At 48.3% G+C, this 20213-nt stretch overlaps 6 protein-coding genes across 6 annotated transcripts; all 6 read left to right on the plus strand.

The window, feature by feature from the left end:
* Window positions 1-420: 420 nt before the first annotated feature.
* EDB91DRAFT_1352029 (uncharacterized protein) lies at window positions 421-1500 on the plus strand (the record flags this gene model as incomplete). Its single annotated transcript, XM_041326147.1, has 3 exons — window positions 421-512; window positions 581-602; window positions 674-1500. The coding sequence occupies 3 exons, from the start codon at window positions 421-423 to the stop codon at window positions 1217-1219; spliced, it is 660 nt and encodes a 219-aa protein (XP_041168632.1). The 3' UTR covers window positions 1220-1500.
* Window positions 1501-2825: 1325 nt separating this feature from the next.
* On the plus strand, window positions 2826-5034 carry EDB91DRAFT_1181778 (uncharacterized protein). The gene is made up of 5 exons (XM_041320454.1): window positions 2826-3448; window positions 3499-3971; window positions 4031-4427; window positions 4481-4722; window positions 4777-5034. Exons 1-4 carry the CDS (start codon window positions 3199-3201, stop codon window positions 4705-4707), a joined length of 1347 nt encoding a protein of 448 aa, XP_041168633.1. The 5' UTR covers window positions 2826-3198; the 3' UTR covers window positions 4708-4722; window positions 4777-5034.
* A 2261-nt stretch (window positions 5035-7295) lies between these two features.
* EDB91DRAFT_1181790 (uncharacterized protein) lies at window positions 7296-9652 on the plus strand. Its single transcript, XM_041320455.1, has 10 exons — window positions 7296-7317; window positions 7373-7496; window positions 7521-7526; window positions 7570-7893; window positions 7940-7975; window positions 8026-8192; window positions 8251-8310; window positions 8372-8832; window positions 8957-9210; window positions 9248-9652. Exons 4-10 carry the CDS (start codon window positions 7750-7752, stop codon window positions 9428-9430), a joined length of 1305 nt encoding a protein of 434 aa, XP_041168634.1. The 5' UTR covers window positions 7296-7317; window positions 7373-7496; window positions 7521-7526; window positions 7570-7749; the 3' UTR covers window positions 9431-9652.
* A 301-nt stretch (window positions 9653-9953) lies between these two features.
* Window positions 9954-11225, plus strand: EDB91DRAFT_485217 (Der1-like protein). The gene is made up of 6 exons (XM_041327430.1): window positions 9954-10122; window positions 10174-10239; window positions 10292-10365; window positions 10420-10513; window positions 10564-10865; window positions 10914-11225. Exons 1-6 carry the CDS (start codon window positions 10033-10035, stop codon window positions 10936-10938), a joined length of 651 nt encoding a protein of 216 aa, XP_041168635.1. The 5' UTR covers window positions 9954-10032; the 3' UTR covers window positions 10939-11225.
* Window positions 11226-11463: 238 nt separating this feature from the next.
* EDB91DRAFT_1257827 (uncharacterized protein) lies at window positions 11464-13597 on the plus strand (the record flags this gene model as incomplete). The annotated part of the gene is made up of 6 exons (XM_041324317.1): window positions 11464-11676; window positions 11839-11930; window positions 11967-12235; window positions 12294-12655; window positions 12721-13051; window positions 13167-13597. 6 exons carry the CDS (start codon window positions 11464-11466, stop codon window positions 13595-13597), a joined length of 1698 nt encoding a protein of 565 aa, XP_041168636.1.
* A 1757-nt stretch (window positions 13598-15354) lies between these two features.
* On the plus strand, window positions 15355-17470 carry EDB91DRAFT_1240645 (cytochrome P450; the record flags this gene model as incomplete). Its single annotated transcript, XM_041322035.1, has 10 exons — window positions 15355-15434; window positions 15459-15565; window positions 15616-15745; window positions 15795-15993; window positions 16079-16187; window positions 16248-16333; window positions 16597-16849; window positions 17009-17155; window positions 17281-17336; window positions 17357-17470. 10 exons carry the CDS (start codon window positions 15355-15357, stop codon window positions 17468-17470), a joined length of 1281 nt encoding a protein of 426 aa, XP_041168637.1.
* Window positions 17471-20213: the final 2743 nt, after the last annotated feature.

The following is a 20213-nucleotide window of genomic DNA, read 5'->3' on the forward strand; positions in this document are numbered from 1 at the left end:
TACTACCATCTATATGATATACACCCAGCCCATCCGTTTGCCTTGGACACTCCACCCCCTCGGCCCACTCGTCTAACACGGTACAATTATTGCCATGGGCCGGCACCGGGTGGCCCGTCTCTATTGGTACATTGTCACGCCCGGCTGCCCGTCTGAGACGGGTATATGTTACTGCATTATGTGCTACTGCCCCACTGATGATAATATCGCCGACGCCTTTACCAAAGCCTTACCGCGCCCCAGAATTCAGAAGCTGCGCGGATTAATGAGCCTGGATAGCGCTCGAGGGGGAGTGTTGAAGCCCGAGTCGAAGGCCGAGCAGGAGATGTCAAAGTGAGACATTGCGAGCGCTAACCGATTGAGGAACTTACAACCAAGTGACGTCGGTCACAGAATCTCATAAGTCGTCATTTATTTCCTATGCTACAGCTTATTACTTATCACTATGCTAACTACCTTAAAACTACGAGTTGTCAGACCGAACATCTCAGTCCGTTTCCCGAGACTGAGATGTGAGTCGAAGTTCCCGTTTTACGTTACAACTAGAACTAACAGATACTTAGATATATTCTCTTATCAGGTACTACTATACTTATTACCGAGTCCGTTTCCTGAGACTGAGATATATATTCTCTTATCAGCTCCTCGCTCCCTCTAAGCCTCTCATCGCTAGAGGCGCTTCAAAGTCATTGCGCTACACAAACGCCTGCATGCACACTTCCCTACCGTTTTCACCGCACTCCCGCGGCTCCCTTTTACTCTTGTGCCATTGGCGTTCTCGCAGTTTATCTTGATTGAAGCCCTGTCGCACCAGGGTTGGATAGACGTCTTTGGCACGTGGCTACTACATGCCACTCATGGAGAGATGTACCGCACCATCTGGCTGATCGGTGTACTTGGAGTAATCCTGTGCAACATCTGCGGGACGAACATTGGTGCAACGATTCTCCTCACGAAGGTCGTACATGCAGCATCACCTATGTTGTCCAATCAGACTATCCGCGCAGCTGCCATTGCCCTTGCTGTAGCCAGCAATATCGGTGCCGTGTCGTTCACCTTCAGTGCAAGCCTCGTGGGGCTTCTATGGAAAGGCATGCTCAAGCAGAAAGGCATCATCGTATCGCAGGCGACGTTTGCATACTGGAATGCGCTTCCATTGGTCGTGATGACGGTTGCTGGGCTTTCAGCAGTCTGTGCTGAGATGGCTGTTTTATACTAGGCTGTCTTCCCGGGGGAACCGGGTGGTATCATACGCCACAATGTCCCTGTGTGTTGTAGGTCTACGCCCGCGCTACACCAGAACAGGGATGTGTGGGCACCCGCCTTTAAAAGCATACAAATGCCGAGGACTGGGGGACATAAGCAATGTACAAATTATTTTTCGACAGTTTCTACTGGAATTATAGTGCTACTTAGTCGATCTTATAGTCAATCAGTGTCACTTCATAAACATCATCGTGATTTTTGTAAATAGATATGCTCTGAAAATACAGATGCGCGTCGTCTCTAGAAGATTACATGGCGGAAAGTGCAATTCACTACAAAGTAAAGGACATGCTTGAGGAAAGTAGCGCACGCATAGGAAAGAAAAAATGCGCCACTGGCCACGAGTTCGCCGCACGTCAAACAGGTCCCGGCTCGGTTGGCCCGATCCTGTCCAACGAAATCGTGCTAGGACTTGATCGTCTGGAGACATATTAAATATCCAGGACACGAGCTAAGAGGAACATTGGGTGTTAGACGCAGCACGCATTCTATTCGACATTAATCATCAGACAATCATATCAGAACTCAGATTCCAGAAGCGAATCGGCGAAGCTGCAGACTCTGGAGATGGAGAAGTTAACGAGTCAGCCAAATAGAAATCCCAAGCGCAATAGGGGAGACGCTTAATTCGAGGAGATCGATATAGTGAACCATGTGCAGTGAGCCGTATGAACATGGGCAAAAGCAGCTTAGAAGACAAAGAACCGCTTAGCGGGAGAGGTCTTCCAGGCGTTTCCGGTGATGTACCTTAAGTACTGTATACTAAGTACGAATCGAGACGTTTGCATCTCGTGTCCTTCAAGTGAGAGTCTGGGAGGCAAAAACAATTGCTAGCGCTCCCATTGTAGCACGAACGGCACCTGTTCCTTGTTCTTGCCGAGGCTGACTGATTGAGGCTGAAAATACCTGTGAATGGTTGAGTCGGAACGCGCTCAAGGAGAGTTTGACAGACTCATCAATCCCTGCGAACTTCTGAAGAACAGAGGCCTGCTTCCACCGAAAAAGAAGGGAAAACCCTCGGAAAAAGACATAAACATGAGAGCCAGGGTCTGAAGAGGGCAGGCACAGACACTGGGTAACGAATCAATGTTTTTAGTACTGGAGCGCAATGCAAAGTGGGCTCGCGCTCACAGAAATTGAGGGTACTCCCGCGAGCCCTTACAGCCGGCTGTAGATGGACCGCTTACCGTCCAAGGTTGCCTCGTGCGAGGCAACCGAAGACCCGCCTGATGAAATTGAGAGTGGGAAATATGGGAGTCAGAGTCTGGAAAGGACTAACTTCTAAGTAGGCAGGTATAAGAGCGATGAAGAGGGCCAAGCGGGCGCAGACACGAATCACGAAGCATGTTACTGCAGTACTTGACCACTAGAGCGCAACTTGAATGCAGAGTGCGCTCGCGCTCACAGAAATTTGAGGTGTACCCTGCGGGTACGGGATATTCCCCAAGTGTCGCAGAACGACTGTAAGTAGTAAGAAACGACTGTCTTCTTGTGGGTTCATAGTAGGAGACGTGCAAGCTTTAGTGTAAGAGAGGTGGACAATTTCAGTTTTCAATTTCATATATAATTTCTGAGTACCATTTGCAACAATTTTGCTGCCACCCCAATCTCTGATCCAGTCAGGACTCACCTATACCCTGCCACGATCTTCGGCGTTCTTACATATCATAAATATCCAGCGTGCCCTGGTCAGACGTGAGCCCAGTGGAGTGAGCCGACCGCGACCTACCCTACCACGGTCTACCACAACCAAGCTACCCCGTCACATTTTCCGTGATCCGTCTGCTTATTTTGTTCGGCAAAGGTCGTGATCGACGCAGGGATTCTTTTCCGAAACGCTTGCATGAAAATTTTGCGGCGCGCCAATTTCGTTGTGACTGTTTCAAATTTGGCACTATAGTTCGAGTTACCCTACAACATCAATTCGACCCGATGCCGTCGTCGTTAGACGAGCTTCCTACCCATGTTCGTCTGGAGACACACGCTACCGCTCGCAACAAAGCAGTTGCCACAAGCACCATCAGGCAAGGCTCGGTTGTTCTGGAAGTTCCATCCATGGTGGTTTTATTGCTATCGTCAGGCAAAGGTCACCGATGTGATTTTTGTCTCTGCTCAGGAGCCTCTGGCGTCAGGCTGGCCAGGTGTTCTGGCTGTGCTTCATACTGGTATTGTGGACCTCAGTGTGCGTACACTCTGTCGATGACGTCTGACAACAGCCTTGAACATCCTTAGGCCAAACTGCGCACTGGGAGTCGCACAAGAAATTTTGTAAAAGACTTGCTTCCTTCACCGCATCAGCCGATTTCCAACGCCTTGAAGCGCACGAACAGCTTGACGCTTTGTTTCACACCCATCTTATAGCCGAAATTTCGTCTCATGTGCCCTCTGATGTAAGAGTGAAGCAACTATCCACTTTTATGTCTCTGCTACCTGGACCGCTGCATGACTCTCTCCCACTCGTTTGCCCCATGTCTGTGGGTGCTGACGTGCATCAAAGCCTCGAAGCTCTTTTTACGCGTTCTGGGAACAACAATTTCGCCATTCATAGTCATCTCACTACTATCGCTCATGGCATTTTCCCCCTTGCAAGTCGCCTTTTCAACCATTCGTGCCTTCCGAATGCCGCTGCAAGATACGTAATTCGTCGAGGTCAACCGGTGCGGATGGAAATTGTAGCTTTGCGAGAGATCAATGCTATGGAAGAGGTACTTCGTTCACCTGTGTCAGAAGGGTGAAACAGAGTTGAACTATCTTCGTCTTGCAGATCTGTATTCCATATGTGGACCCTGCTCTGATAGAGTCTCGTCAGCAGATCTTCAAGTTCACGTACGGTTTCTCCTGTACCTGCCCATCATGCAATTTCATCAATACGCTTGGCGCCATCCCTTCGTTGCCTGTTTCGGAGGCTGCACTTGCTAAATTGGACGACAATCTGCTGACATTTTGTATTCCCTCTGGAGATATTGCACTGCTTGCGAGCTCGGCCCTACCAGAACTTCCAGAAAACCTCCACCTTGTGCTTCACGAATCGTATCTATCGCGGCTCACAGATGCCTTCAGTAAAGCTTCTCACGAGGGCTCCTATCGTGTCGCTCTTGATGTCGGGCTAACAGTGCTTGCCATGTATCTCTTGATATACCCGGAAAACTATCCACAAATTGGTAGGGAACTCTACATTTTAACAAATTTCACCTTCGACTGATACTGTCAAAAGGTATGCATTTGCTAGAGATGGCAAAGACAGCGTGGAATGCTGTTATCGCTGCTGACCATGACAATGCACAAGATGCCCCTGCGAATACATCTTTGCTTAAGCGGGCCCGGGTCTACCATGATCTTTCTAGCAAAATAATGGAGGTGTTCGGTCCAGAAGGTGATCCAGGGGGTCCTCTGGAAGAGCTTGCGGTTCTACAAAATTTACTCCACGCGGAGCTGGATTGAATAAGTCATTATCATGCAAGTCCTTCGAATTTTTCTGAAGGTTCAAATCTCAGACGATAATCACCGCAGGCACGATGATCAATGACACATCCGAAGTGTGTGCAATTAGGGCACTAGTACCCGGTATGATCAGACCCACAGCAATCGACAACGGATTGTCATTACGGCAAGAACCACTCGTTTCGTACGGCAAGCATGTACTTTTATTAGCGGACCGTGACAATACACTGCTGCATCTGCCTGTCCGACTCGATCAGCACTTCGCACACTTATATCTGAGCACGGAATCTGGAGGACTCATTGCAGCTGCCACAGGTGACTGCAGCAAGGCGGAGCGCGACCCTTAGGTAGCACACAGGTTCAGATAGGCAAACGTTTCCCTTGGTCCACCCATCAAAGATCATTAATGGAGGAAGCGCCTCTCGATTACCTATCCGAATTAGACACCCTGCCTGGACCTGCCAGTGGGAGCAAAACGGCAGCAGGGACCATAGAAGTATACAGTCGAGAAGAACGACTGTCTTCCTGCTTTCATTGAAGGTCTGACTACGGGAAGACTCCTTTGAACCAGCAGCAAACCTGTCGAAATGGCTGTAGTAAGTACTTTTGATGGTATACTAAGCAAAGGCGCCTTTTACATTTTGCAGTGTCAAGTATCATACCGACCGTCAAACTTGAATGAACAGCAGTTCGTTTAACTTCGAAGGTTGGTTCGAAGATACCATCTAGACATTCCGGAACGTGTTCCCGTAAGATCAGTATTCAGGTTGAACCCTTCTTCGCTTGCGGGATCACGCAGGCGCGGAGGCCCCGTAAAACACTACTTATAGCTCACAATGAACTTCATTTCCAGAGGCGCTGGAAGAGCTGAAGCTGAAGTGCTCACTTCCTGGGACGATTTTCCAACGCCTGTTTCCACCAAAGATGCGCATTGGACCGAGTCATAGTGCGTCATAAACCCCATCTTACAGACCGTGATGGGGGGCAAAAATTCATCCCCCTTCAGCTTTCTTTTCCTGGGAGCCTTGTTGTAGAATCTAGATCAGCCATCCAGTCAGTGTGCACTACCCGCGAGTACTACATATCATAATATCACTACGAGAGAGTCAGAAAGGCTTGTGATGGTTAGACCTGGAGTCGCCGACATGAACTAGATCAACGCTGTTGCGCCTTTCACCAGCGTGCCGATGCGAACGGCAACGATGACTCAGACGACGTTGTCCACTTGGTGCGCCCAGGCGACTATCCCTCTTCACGAAACTACCCTAGATCATGCAGAACGCACGCGCTCGCTCCACGGGTCAGCTCTCCGCATTTGTTGTAATGACAACCTCTACCGCGATCAGCAACGAGGTCACCACTTGAATGTGTTCCGCCATGCCGGTGGCTTACCTGTCATCTAGATTGGTGTTCACGAAGATTGATTTCGACCAACGAACATGGTGTTTAGGGTAGAATGTGAATATAGGTGTCGAAATGCACCACTCGCATCTGGGGGATCAAGAGTTCCTCCAAAAAATGTGCGTCTGCTGCATGATGTGCATCTCAGATGGCGATGCGGACGATGCGGACAAAGAGCGGACGAACGGCACGGACAGAGAGATACCCAGTCACAAATTGGTCGGGAACTCTATAAGACTCTACATCGCTTGCTACATATGACAATCCTTCGACTGATAGGCTGTCAAAGGGAAAAGGAAAGACAGCGTGGAATGTTGTTATCGCCGCGATCATGACATTTCATAAGATGTTTATGCGGGCCCGAGTCTACAATGATCTTTCACAATTTTGATTCTTTCTAGCAAAATGATGGAGGCGTTCGAGGGTGTTTGGTCCGGAAGACGACCCAGGGGTCTTCTGGAAGAGCTTGCTGTTCTACAAAATCGCACTCCATGAGGGGCTGGATTGAACAGTAATTCGTTGCAATCACGTAAGTCCTTCGAATTCTCTAACGTTCTAAGTTTCAGATAACAATCACCGCAGGGGCACGATGGTCAGTAATGCATCTGAGGTGTTTGCAATTAAGGCGCTGATACCCTGGTATTGGAGCCAGAGCAACCGATAACGGATTGTTACTGACAGCAAGAACCACTCGTTTTGTACAGTAAGCGCGCTCGATACGTCACTTGATTTTCGTTAGCGGACTGTGACAATACCCAGCTACATATTCCAGTTCGATTCGATCAGCACCTTCTCGCAGTGGCAAATACAGCACCGAGTACGCCTATATCTGAGCATGGAGGACTCGATATTACAGCTGCCACAGGTGACTGCAGCAAGGTGAAGCCTGACCCGCAGGTAGCAGATTAAAAGATAGCAGGGCGCTTGACCACGGGGCCCGGGCTCTGATGGATAGGCTCAAATTTATGGATGGAAATTTGAATTTGACGTGGCTTATGTAAAGTTAAACGTTGGACAAGCTTTTGGGGCTTTCTCTTGATGAGACTCCATCAAAGTCTTAAGATCATTGATGGAGGAAGCGCCTTTCAATTACTTATCCGAATTCGACAACCAGTGGGAGCGAAACGGCTAGCAGGGACTACCTGGGATCACATAGCTTAATAAGTATATACTCGGGAAGGAACGACTGGCTTCCTGCAGCTCCGTTTAATAAGGTATGTCAATGATTATGGGAGACTACTATTGAACATATCAAAATGGCTGTAGGTATACTAAGCAAGGTACTTATCACAAGCCGCTTACCATGCTTCAAGCTTCAAGCTTGCAACACTTCTGTTCAACTTCGTTGGTTCAAAAATCTGGGCTATACCGTCATTCTAGAACGTGTTGCCGTAAGAGTCCAGGAGTCTAAGCCTAATAGAGCCAAGCGTTCAAGTCGGATCCTTCTTCGCTTACAGGATCCGCCAAGCGTGGAGGTGCTTTAAAACAATGGGATGAACTTCATTTCCAGAGGCGCTGGAAGGGCTGAAGCTGAAGTACCCACTCCTAGGGACAATTTTCCAACGCCTTGCCAGTGAGTACCAACAAACGCGCCGTGTACCTGAGTCATCGTGTGTCGTACAATCCATCTTACAGGCCGTTATGGGGGGCACAAATCCCATAAGTCGATCCCGTGGTCATGATGCTGCTCGTCTGCATACCGGCAATGGCGGAATCATTCCCTTGCAGAACATCACACTTCTTATTCTTGCTATAATCTTTTCTCTACTTTTTATTGCTCGCTTTGTCATGTTCATTCCTCGGCGATGGCGGAGACGAACCTTTTTTTAAGAGCATGCTGAATGACATCGCAACGAATGATCCAGGCGTAGGTGTTTCCTCCTCATTTACTGAGTTTTTGGTTGAACTCGTGTACAGGTTGTCCTATTGGGTGAAAACGTTGACATCGACATTGATGAGCCTGCCATCACTGTCACATGGTCTATTATTGCATGTGGGGACAATATTGAGCTCAACGAAAGCTCTGGTATCCACGAGAGTAAATGCGGGTTGCCCTCGATGTACCTGCAGATTTATGTCGACGAGTACGTGCCCTTACTTTGCTTTGTGAATCTATGATGGATCATGCAAACCTGGCCATAGCTCTCCTGAACCTGCATTTTTATACGATCCTACCGCGATTCCATTCGTTCGGAAAACGAGGTCAGCGGCGCAAGTAAGTCCAGGGGATCGCATCCATGCTCATTATGTTGATATCATTCAGAATCGAGAACCTCGTTCGATTTGACAGTGATTATACGCTTGATGTCCACGAAGCTCGCTTGTACCCATTTGATTCCTATGTTCTCTCCAGTACTCTGCGAGTCCTCGATGCTTCCAATGCGACCGTTCCTATTCGGAAAGTCTCCACGATCGAACAATCAACAAGTTTTCTTGTGGCCAGTAGCGACATGGACAGCTACGAGACAACTTCTAATGGGACTCAAGTTGCCGCTCATGACTTTGATTTGCGGGTGACGAGGCCTGGTCAAGTAAAAATGTTTACTTTATTACTCTTTGGCATCAACTGGATGTTGTCTCATGTCACCATTGGACATGTTCTATTGGCACGCAGGCTCGTCGATATCAGGTCCATGACCAAGCATCTTATTTCTGCCTTTGCTATCCTTCTCGTCATCCCTCAGCTGAGGAATTCAATGCCAGATTCTCCAGGTTTTGATGACGGTCAGTTTATCTCCGTGGGCTGTGTCGAATGATCACTTATCTCTCTCTAAACAGGCGCCCTTATCGGTATGTCTTCTCCGACTTCTGGGCTGCATCCGACAAACAGAATAACCTCCTTTGACAGATTACATTGGTTTTTTTCCGCAGATGATCATTTCCGCTTCCTCGGTTCTTATCATACTGCTTATTATTATGCTTCGCGAATATAACGAGATAGAGAACAAACGTACCCTCGGCAGAATCTCGCCGCCCCCACCCCCACCCCCTTTCACACCGCGCACTCCCAAACTATCTTCCACACCCCATACACCTGCTATTCCGCAGCGGAAATCACCGATGAAACCCCTCCTCCTTGGAGCCAAAGTGCGCACCCGGTCGGTTATCATGGATCTCGGGGAGGCAACCTGCTTCGAAGGACGAGCTCAATGCAAGTATCGCATTTCCGCCGCCTCCCTATGCAGGTGGTACCCTTCATCACCGTTCTCGTTCTTCGCGAACCCGTTGTGGTATCATAGGGCTAGGAGGACAGCTCGGAAGCGTCCATGGGCCCATGTCGTCCGGGTCAACTACTACACTGAAGTCAGTCAAGGGGCGATAGTTGACCCGACTAGTAGTCTGATTTAACTTTAAATTATCCTTATGTGTTGTGACTCAGTACCTTGTTATACACACTCGTATTTTTATCGCGTATGTAGCCCTTTTGATTTTATATCCCGCTTGTGGATGGTTAGACCCCAGATACGACGTCCATCCAGACCATCCTACACTGCTTCGTTATTAATGATTGCGACGCTGAATATTATTAGACTTTCTATCACCATTGTGTTCCCCTTTCACCGAAGGTGCCACTTGAATTCAAGGCATGCACAATTCCCATGGTCCATCAGGATAATACTTAACTTCACAGCAACAAGTTATAATTCTACTGGGTTGGCTACATAAATTGATACGCACTGGCGGCCTATACGAGAATCGGAAAATTAGATTAAGAATCGAGTGAACCAGTAGACAGAAATTGGTAGTGGTTTATCATGCATGGGCATCGAGTCGTACGTCTCAGTCAGGGGTAAGTACCAATTAAGTACTTAAGTATTTGAAATGTGATGTTGATTCAGATGCCACGTGCCAGAATCACTTGCTCACTCGCTCCCTCTCGACCACACAAAGTTTCGCAGATTTCGACAGTTTAGCATTAAAGGAATGCCTGTCGGAATTGAAGCGTGGTTGACCCAGATACCACCAATAACGCGTGCTTGGCTAGCACTATCTGTCGCCACGAGTTTAGCAGTGGTATGAAGGCCAATACTCCATTCACCGTGATGAAACTGACGTGTCCTCAAGCAATGTCAACTCGTAACACCTCTGCAGTTGTATTTTAGTTTTAAATCAGCTTTTACCAATGCACAAGTGAGTTGCGTTTTGACCTGGAACAACATGTGTACATGCTGATAGAGCGTAGCCGTGGCGTATGGTCACGACATTCTTTTACTTTGGATCAATATCTCTCGACTTCATATTCCATCTTTTCTTCTTGTGAGCTCCGCTGTCCATTTCCATTGATACAAATTTGATATTCGTGGACTCTAGCATGCGATATAGTCGGATGCTAGAAGAATCTTCATTTGCCAACAGAAAGGCCGATTACTTTTGGCTGCTTCTGCTGTCATCCGTGATGTTATTGGTGAGTTGAATCAACTCGTCGTCGCCTGGATCTCATGCTTCGTGGTACAGGCCATGTCGCCCTTGTTCAATCTTCCCTTTCTCTCCTCTTCACTCGCCTTCGTGCCAATATATATGTGGTCCCGTCGGCATCCATCCACACCAATATCGCTCTTTGGGTTGTTCACAATCTCTGCGCCGTACTTGCCATTAGCTCTTGTGATGTTCTCCTGGGTCATAAGCGGAACATGGAAGGCGGCGGCTGGAGATCTAATTGGGTGTGCGGTCGGTCATGTTGCATGGTTCCTGCGGGATGTCTGGCCAAGAGAGATGGCTGGAGGGAACTCGCTACTGACCGAGGCGCCTGATGGACTGTAAGCGTTTCCCTGTAGACGAAACGGGCCATGCTTATACTGCTACAGGAGGAGATTATTCGGAGACCTCTGATCCGGTCTTCACATTTCATGTTCCTTCCTGGGATAGAAAGAGTTGCATTGCTGCCTACTGAGGCGACAAGAGATAACGATATGAATTCATTGCTTCAATGAAGCAACGACCTTACGTCCTGCAGTCGGGACCGTGAAAGTGCCTGTTATATAAATCCCATTTGTCCTTGTGCATCATTAGCATAGCCCCTCTCAAGATACTTATCTGTCGCTGCTGTCGACGAATCTCACCACCTTTTGTATTGCCTCGCCTCGTATTCAGGGAAAGAGACTATAAGTACTGTCGCGAGTGTCCGAGGTCCGTGCGGGAGCAGTATGCTATGAGAGTGTTGTCTTGGGGAAGGGCTCTCATCCAAAACCAAACAGAATTTTGTCATTATATTCGGCGGTGAGCTCAGGGCTGTCCTTGTTTATCTTTTCTTTCTTCTTGCTTTTGTGCTGTTCTCGTCCCTGTTTTTTTTTGTGGTTATACTCTCAGAACCTGCGCTTTTAAATTCTATCTTGCTATAAGGGATCATATACCCACATGTCCATATCCCCACACTCCCCGTCCCCTGCAAATCCAATCGAGTTCTATGATCCTCCTCACGAACATAATGGACTTCCTCGTTTGTCGGACGCGATGCATTCAGTTGCATCGCCCTCGGCTAAATTGACGCGAACTGTCGCGATAATCAAGACAAATGCTTTGGAGCAGCGCCTAGACATTGAACACCGTCTTCTGGAGGCAAATTTCGAGGTGAGTGTCCCAGTTTCATGGACTTTTATGCTTTGTCCTTGGATCGCGCGTCAGTCCACGTTCTTTCGAATACGACACGTGAATGCACTCAAAGTCGCGTTCAAGAGTTTTTAAACTTCTCGATTTGATTAGATGCAACGATTGATTCACATTGCCTTATAGATAGTGAAAGAACGCCAAATGGAGTTTGATACGGAGACGGACCCCGATACATTCTTCGAGCTCTTCGGTGATGATGCTCGGTTCCTAGATGAGTGAGTATCTCAAAATGACCATTTAGTGTGCTTCAGTCCTGAGCCATCCTTATTGTGTCCTGTTACTGACTCCTGCGTAGTGGTCCAGTCTGGGTCTATAGTCCTTGAGCGCAGACGCGCTGTCCAAGTTCTCCTCACATTAATGCCTTCACTAAACGATGCAATAATAGGCGCAAAGGACGAAGAGCAAGCAGAAATACAGATAGCGTCTCTGTTTGCTTCCAGCCCTCCCTTTCCCATCAGCGATCTCCCTCCCGTCGACGATGAGCTGGGTTCACACGATGACTTCGACCCCGGTTCTGTGCGTTCGGTCGACTTCTGCGATCCTGGAAGCTCTCAAGTTAGGTTTGAGTGCTCCTCCAGGTGTACTTACCCCATCCCCTGGGTCTTCAGATGCACGTGCACCCCAATTTTCGGCACGCCTGAGCCTTAGTTCCAATGGATCACCTAGTGGAAAGCAACCTTTTCGTGCACGACCACTTCCAAAAACGCATCTGACTCCTGATATCTCTCCACGCACAACAAAAGCTGCCCTTCTCCGCCAGGGGCTGGCTGTGGACGGTCCCAAAGTATCTCCGCTCAAATCCCGAATGTCCATAGCTAGCACAGGCCGCATCCCGCCTCGCAGGGAGAAAGAGAATGAGGCGGAGAAAGAGATAGAGAAAGAGAGGATTAAGAGGACGTTTGCAGGTGTTCCGGGCCACAAGCGCTCGGAAACGCTCACTGTTGCGTCCACTGCGCCACCTACCATTGCTCCGAGGTTGACCAAGGCAGCCTGCCCTACGGTTAGGGCCTCGCACAACCTGCCCTACCTCCTGGGCGGAGACGTGCATCAATTTCTGGCTCAATCACAAATGGAAAAGTAGTCGGTGCCAATGCGCATGCTGTCTCTCAGCAGAAATCTGGTTTACCCAGCGATGTCGAAGGAGAAGGAGAAGGAGAAGATACAGAGACTGAGCAAGGGCGAGGACGGAAAAATATTTTTGAAGGTGTCCCTGGACACAAACGTCGCCAATCGATATCTGTCGCAAGCACGACTGAAGCCCCGTCTATAGTTCCTAGAACGAACAAGAGTGCAGCACTCAGGAAGCAGGGCGGTCCTCCCCCTAGCAGCTTCATGTGTGAGTCGTCGGTGACAGCTTTTCTCTTCACGCAACAGGACATTTTACCGCCGTTCTTTTTTGTTTTCTTTTATTTGGTCGCTAAGTCGGTCACTGACGCACCGAGTTTTTTTAGTCCGTACTCCGTCCGCTCCTAAGGTGCCTGGTGGGGCTGGCACTCAGTCGAGAAGCAGCTCTTCTCTCAGCGCCTATCATGACACCGCCGGAACAGCCTCTGCTACTCGGGGCCGTTCAAGTTCCACAGTCCCATCTCGGGCGTCTTCTCGTGCCTCTCACGTCACATCGAGGGCAAATTCGAACAATACAAGTAGCTACTCCTCTCAAGCCTCTGAGAGTTCTGCAGTGAGCACTGCGAGCACGGCCTCGAATGCTAGCGTGGATGAACCTGACAGGGCCTCGTCCCAACGAAATGTCCGTCGTCTGAGCAGCCTCCAGGCTCCGACTATCGCTCCCCGCGCCAACAAGAGCGCCATGCTCAGGGCTCAAAAGCTGGCGGCAGAGATGGCCAAACCCAAGAGCCCTTGGGCCAATGCCTCTAAGCGGTAGGGGCGAGGTGCGCCCCATTGCTGAGACGGTGGTCAAGACGCTTTGGGCACTCATCTGGGACTGGCGTATGAGTGGTGTGTGGTTTTTATTTTATGCTTCATTTACATGAAGGCACCGCCTTCTCGTCTTGATTTCAGGATATATTCTATGTGCACTAGTTTTCATTTCATACGGCTGCGATCGCGGAACATCCTACTTTGTACATGCGCCTATCCTACAGTATCTCCACTCGCATCTTTCCCAGTTCTGTATTTCTCCTTCTTGCCGCTCTTTATGGTCTCTTTGTTATATGGTTTCCGGAACGGCTTCATGCTGGTTATAAAGCCCCGGATGAAGTTTTCTTCTAGCCGAACTCATTGTCCAATAGATAACGACGGTGTTTTGATACGACTCAGGTCGACATGGAGCAATCTCGGCTTTCTTTGGATCATAAAAATTGTGCCGGCGAAGTCAGACTTGATTCGCCCATGTACGAATGACGTCGACATACTTTGCGCCTGCGGCATTCATCATGATATGCGTGTTGTTGACGGTGACACAATATGTGGGTTTTGTCGGGCATAGATCTGATCTGATGATCTTTTTTGTCAGTACGACACCGGATTGTCCTTCTCAACTCTTCAGTTCTGTTCCGACCCCCGGAGATGACAAGTACAAGGGGCAAGAAGTATATCTCCGTGTGGTTAGAAGGTGTGTTTCGTGCTCTGGATGTCTACCTACGTACTATTTTTAACCATAAGCCCTGTAGTCGATGCTCGCCTTGCTATATTCCCGCCTTACCTATTTCCTTTGTTGACGTCACTAGTACTGCCCTCAGGCGGTTCATTAAGAATAGATATAGTGTGCTTAGCCACCACTACTTTGGTCAAATTGGATGCCGACGACCGGATATGCCACTCCCTGGAGTCCGAGCTTAACTTGTTTTAGTGCATCGTGTTGACGGAATGACATTTTTTTTTTCGGTACAATAGACATTTGTAAGCTCTGAGTCAGTTGTTTCCAATTGCTTGATTCGCAATGCCGAAAAAACACAAACAACTCTCAGCTGCACGGGCGCGCACAGCGCGATGGAAAAATCTTGGATACAATGGCCTCTCCAGTCGAAAGCAGCGTCGGAGGCATAAGATGGCTCGAGATCGAGCTGAATGTAAAAAAAGAGATGAAGATCAACACATTAAAGACTAACATGTCGTTGGCAATGCAGTCTATGCAGCTCAGTACCATTCATGATCCGACTGTGGGAACATCGTATGTACCGTTGGATGGAAGCATATCACACAGGCCTGGACACAAAGGATGCGCAATTTCGGGTCTGCCAATTCAGTTCGATGAAATACAAGTCACACAGACGTGTCCCAGAGATGTTGGCGCACGCGTTTGACTGATAGGTAGGTCATATATGTGACCAAATTGACCCCTCATGAGAAATATATCTCGCTCAGATTTAATTCAATCAAAATTTTCTCTTGTAGGATTGTTAAAAAGGATTATTTATACAAGAGGAAATAAAATCAAAGGGGTTGCACAAAAGTAGCGGTGGCTAAGTGACGCGCACTATATAGAACAAGCCTCCCTTCCTCCTGGGCCAATTGCCATTAATATTGTCTTCTTTTTCTCATCTGTGACTCGATCGGATTGATCCAGAAGTCTTCAGACCGTCCTGCCGAATCCGTCACTCCACGAACGCGGGTGCAGGCACTTCCCCGTGTTCTTATAAGGTTCAATTGATTTCATGCTTTGGATGCACTACTCTAACCATGGTCCCCTCAGTTGATGGTCGCCTTGCTATCCTCGCTACCTTACTTATTTCCTTTGCTGTCATCACTGCCCTCAGGCGGTTCGTTGAGAATAGACGAAACAGGCCTCCCCTTCCTCCTGGCCCAGTGCCGCTCCCACTAATAGGGAATGTCTTATCTATCGACGCTAAAGAACCTTGGTTGACTTATACTCGATGGCGTGCTGTTTATGGTACGTTGACAGACAGTTTAGTGCATTTCTGGGGCAAATCATTTTATTAGGGGATCTGGTCTTCGTGCGGATTCTAGACCAGGACGCGGTCGTGATCAATTCTCAGCATGTTGCACAAGCCTTAATGGACAAGCGGTCTCGGATTTACTCTGATAGACCATACTTAGCCACAGTCAAGCCGTGTGTTCTTCTAACATTTTTCCATTCAATCAGTCTGATGTGCATGCAGATATGGCTGGTCGATCAACTTTGCGTTCATAGCTTATGGTGATGAATGGCGTCTTTCCCGACGACTCTTCCACCAAACTTTCCGTCCCGAGTCTGCAGTAAAGTTCCGCCCAATACAGATGAGACGGGCTCGTGAGATGATCGTCAATCTAATCGATGAACCCCAACATTATCATACCCACTTCGCAACGTCAGCCATTGTGTTTGAAAATATTGAATGATTATTAATCCTATCCCACAGATTTCTCGTCCTCTGTTGCGATGTCAGTTGTATACGACTACCAGCTCAGTGCTCGTGATGATCCTCTGGTTCGAATCGCGGAACATGCACAGGCTCTTGGCCTTGTCATGTTGACCCCAGAGGAGAGCAATTTTGCTCAAACTTTCCCCTTCTGTGAGCTCGGCTCCCCTTTAATCTGAGACAGAGGAGTTGACATGGTGTACTCTCACGCAGTATTGAAATTGCCTGACTGGTGCTGGGGATCTTCAATCAAACGCGATGCTCAAGCTTCGACCAATGCCTTGAATGAAATGGCGGACGTGCCGTTTCGATATGCGCAGCAGCATTATGGTTTATTATTTTATTTTATTTATTTTGGATTTGATCACATACTTGTTAAAGGCCGAAAACTCGTTCCTTGACCAGTGTTCGATGGTCCCAGAAAATTTGAACGGATGGAGAAGCAAGATCAAGCATCCAAAACCAATATTTGAGGCCGCCTTAAAGAAGCAGCTACATCTGCTATCATGGGTTCGTCATCTTTTACGAGGGACGATAGTCTCTTGACATACACAATACGCAGGTTCAATTGAGACGGTCGGCGAATGAGCAAACCAATATTGTCTGCTGCTCAACCTCTTCACAGACTACTTCAACCTTGATGGCTTTTGCTTTCGCCATGATGTCTTACCCAGATGTTCAAAGACGCGCACAAGCGGAAATAGACTCGGTGGTTGGACGAGATCGCTTACCTACCTTTGAGGACAGGGCATCACTACCCTACGTCGAATCAGTTCTGCGGGAGACTTGGCGATGGCACCCTATTGTGCCCCTTGGTAATCTTCCTCGCTGAGTGATTCGCCTTACTGAAGATGATTTTATAGGCATAGCACATGCCCGTCTCGAGTGATGATATTTACAATGGTTACTTCATCCCAAAAGGTCTGTTGTCTTTGTACAATGACTCGCAAATCATTTATAATATGGTATATTAGGAGCGACCGTGATATGCAACACATGGTCAGATATATTCTCTCCAGTTGTTGAGACGCTAACCTTATATTGCAGGAGCATTTCACGAGATGAAAAGCGGTACCCCGAAGCATTTCGTTTTATGCCAGAGAGGTTTATTGATGTCAACGGTGCGTTGACGGATGATGACCCGCGGAATACGTTTTCGGCTTAGGCCGGCGTGGATGTCCAGGTGTGTTGAGCTATCTTGATGCCGATATATGCGACGAGTCAAGACATTAACATACTTGAATAGGTCGGTATGCCGCGGATGCTTCTGTGTGGTCTGCTATTGTAACCATGTTGGCCACGGTCAACTTTCTTCTGCCAAGGATGACCAGGGCAATGTGATCAACTTTACCCCTCAATTCACGACGGGACTGGTTCAGTACGTGGTTTCCTTATGCCATTACATCCTCCAGTCACTAACATTGCCGTCGCTTTAGCTCTGTTATGGCCTTCCCTTGCAGTATTTTTACCACGTTCTCACATCCGTTCGGAACTTGTGGATGTGGATGTTTGATGACCTGCGGTCGAAGCAGGTCGAGCGACAATAAGTAGTAACCCGTGTGGGGAAGGATTTTGTATAACAATCTGGTGGAGTCATGTAATTAGTAACCCATGGACAGAATACAACTGCGTCTCTATCTGACAACACCCGCAGGGCAAGTTAAATTGACAGCACCATGTGCATCACGAGCCTTGGTAAGACTCTTAAGCTCAGAAGTGGTGCCGTTCTAACTTGAAGCTGTATGTACTAATCCAAACGTAGATCCTAGATGCAAGGATATGTCTAGATAAAGTTGGTCCAGAACACATGAAACCGTAGCTAAGAGACGTACAGTTCAAAAAGTATTCATCTTGCAAGGTCGTTATGATGTACTTTACCAACAAATTTTGTGCTACACGTATGTCAAAATGTGCGTGTGGTCTATAACAAGATTCCATGATAATCCGTGAGTGGTATTGCTGAGATCCAGTGGAGCAGTAAGCAGGATATCCTCGGAGGGCAGTCCTTCGGTCCAAAGACAGCCCATCTTTTCCGAATTCTAACTGGGAGCTCCGATTTTTGTACTGTCGTCGAGAAGGAGAATGTCCCAGGTGCGGGGGAGAGGCATATGAAGTGCTGCAGGTCGCGTTTTTCCACTGGTCGTGCATCGTGTGCATGGATTGCGAGGTTCTCAGATCGAGACACAATGTCCTTTCCAACTGGCGAAACTAGAACAGAACTGACGCCATTCACATGCTCCTCTGCAGGTAATCGCAGCGTCCAGACATCCCAAACCGGATGGTTTCATCCGAATGAACCAAACGACGCTTCTTGCGGCGGGGGACGTCTTGGGCATAGTACATCGCTTCATTCGATGGGATGTACCATGGATTCCATGACTCCCACATCAATGTGTTTATGGGATGACTGGTACTTACCAGGTTGTAGTTATGAATGTGACTTTCTAGCAATCGATGGCTTTGAAATAGCGAATTCAAAATTGCAAAACAGACCTGAGGTTCCACAAAAACACTGTGAATAAAGGTGGATCAACTGGTCTTGTCTTTCGGTGGCAGCATACTTAGAAAGTGAGTGGTGGACTAGCATGTAGTATACGATCTGTACAATGGCAGTACGTCGGCGTCTGCACGGGCAAGGGAAGGGAAGTTGGAAGTGGCGAGTGAGATGGATTTCATAGTTGCGATCCAAGAAAGTTAACGGGATCATCATGACCCTGCGGAATACGTTTCGGCTTGACCGGTGTGGAAGTCCCAGGTATGTTGAGTTATCTTGATGCTATAAGTACATGCGATGAGTCAACACATCAATCAGGCCGGGTATACTGCAGATAGGGCCTCTGTGTGGTGTGCTATCATGTTGACCACGAATGACTCTTCTTCTGCCAAAGATGACCAGGGCAATGTGAAATGGGTGCACATACATGATACTACATGCTCAAAAAGTGGTATGAAATTCGACGCTAGCTTGCTTGAGCGCAATGTTGGCCGGACTAGCACATAGTACGATCTGCACAAAAGTTTCAGACTACCGGTGGTACATAAAAAAAGAAGTTGCGGGCAGGACTTCACATGAAAGGAATTTGATAGAAGATCACGACCCCACACATTCTTCGAGCTCTTCGGCGATGATGCTTGGTTCTTTGACGAGTGAGTGTCTCCAAAATTTTAGTGTGCATCATCAACACATCTGGCTCCTGATATCTCTCCACGCACAACAAAAGTTGCCCTTCTCCGCCAACTTAAGGGCTACTGAGGACGGTTCCAAATCTCTGCTCGAGTCCCGGATGAGTCCATACTACTAGTAGGCCGATCCCACCTCGCAGGGAGAAAACAATGTCAATGAGGCGGAGAAAGAGATCGAGAAAGAGATTAACTTGAGGGTGGCAGGTGTTCCAGGCCACAAACGCTCTGAAACGCTCCGAGTCACTGTTGCGTCCAGAGTTACTGCGCCACCTACCATTGCTCCGAGGTTGACCAATTTAAAGGCAGCCGCCCTATGTTGGGCTCGCACAGCCTGCCCTAAGTACCTCCTGGGCGGATCTATAGTTTCTAGAACCAACAATCCCCAGCAGCTTTGCATGCGAAAGTCATTAATATTGGTGACGGCTTTGCTCTTTCAATACACAACTGAGCAACACTTTACGGTACCATCGTTCTAATTTGTTTTATCTTGTTTGGTCGATGAGTGTTGGTCAAATTTTTAGTCCGTTTACTGTACTCCGTCGCGCCTAAGGTGCCTGGGGGCCGTTCAAGTTTCACAGTCCCGTCTCGCGCGTCTTCTCGTGCCTCTCACGTCACATCGAGGGCAAATTCGAACAATACAAGTTAGTACTACTCTCAGGCCTCCGAGAGTTCTGCAGTGAGCACTGCGAGCACGACCTCGAATGCTAGCGTGGATGAACCTGACGGTACGTTCCAACGAATGATCCGTCGTCTGAGCAGTCTAGGCTCTGACTATCGCTCCTGCGTCAAGAGTGCCATGCTGAGGGCTCAAAAGCTGGCAGCAGAGACGGCCAAACCTACGAGCCCTTGGGCAAATGCCTCTAAGCGTAGGGGCGATGTCACCACACATCGCTGAGACGGTGGTCAAGGTGCTTGGGCACTCATCTGGGACCGGCGTATGAGCGTGTGTGGTTTTTACTTTATGCTTCATTTACATGAAGGCACCGCCTATCGTCT

Source organism: Suillus paluster (assembly GCF_016628075.1).
Source record: "Suillus paluster strain FC165 chromosome Unknown EDB91scaffold_350, whole genome shotgun sequence".
NCBI classification, from domain to species: Eukaryota; Fungi; Basidiomycota; class Agaricomycetes; order Boletales; family Suillaceae; genus Suillus; species Suillus paluster.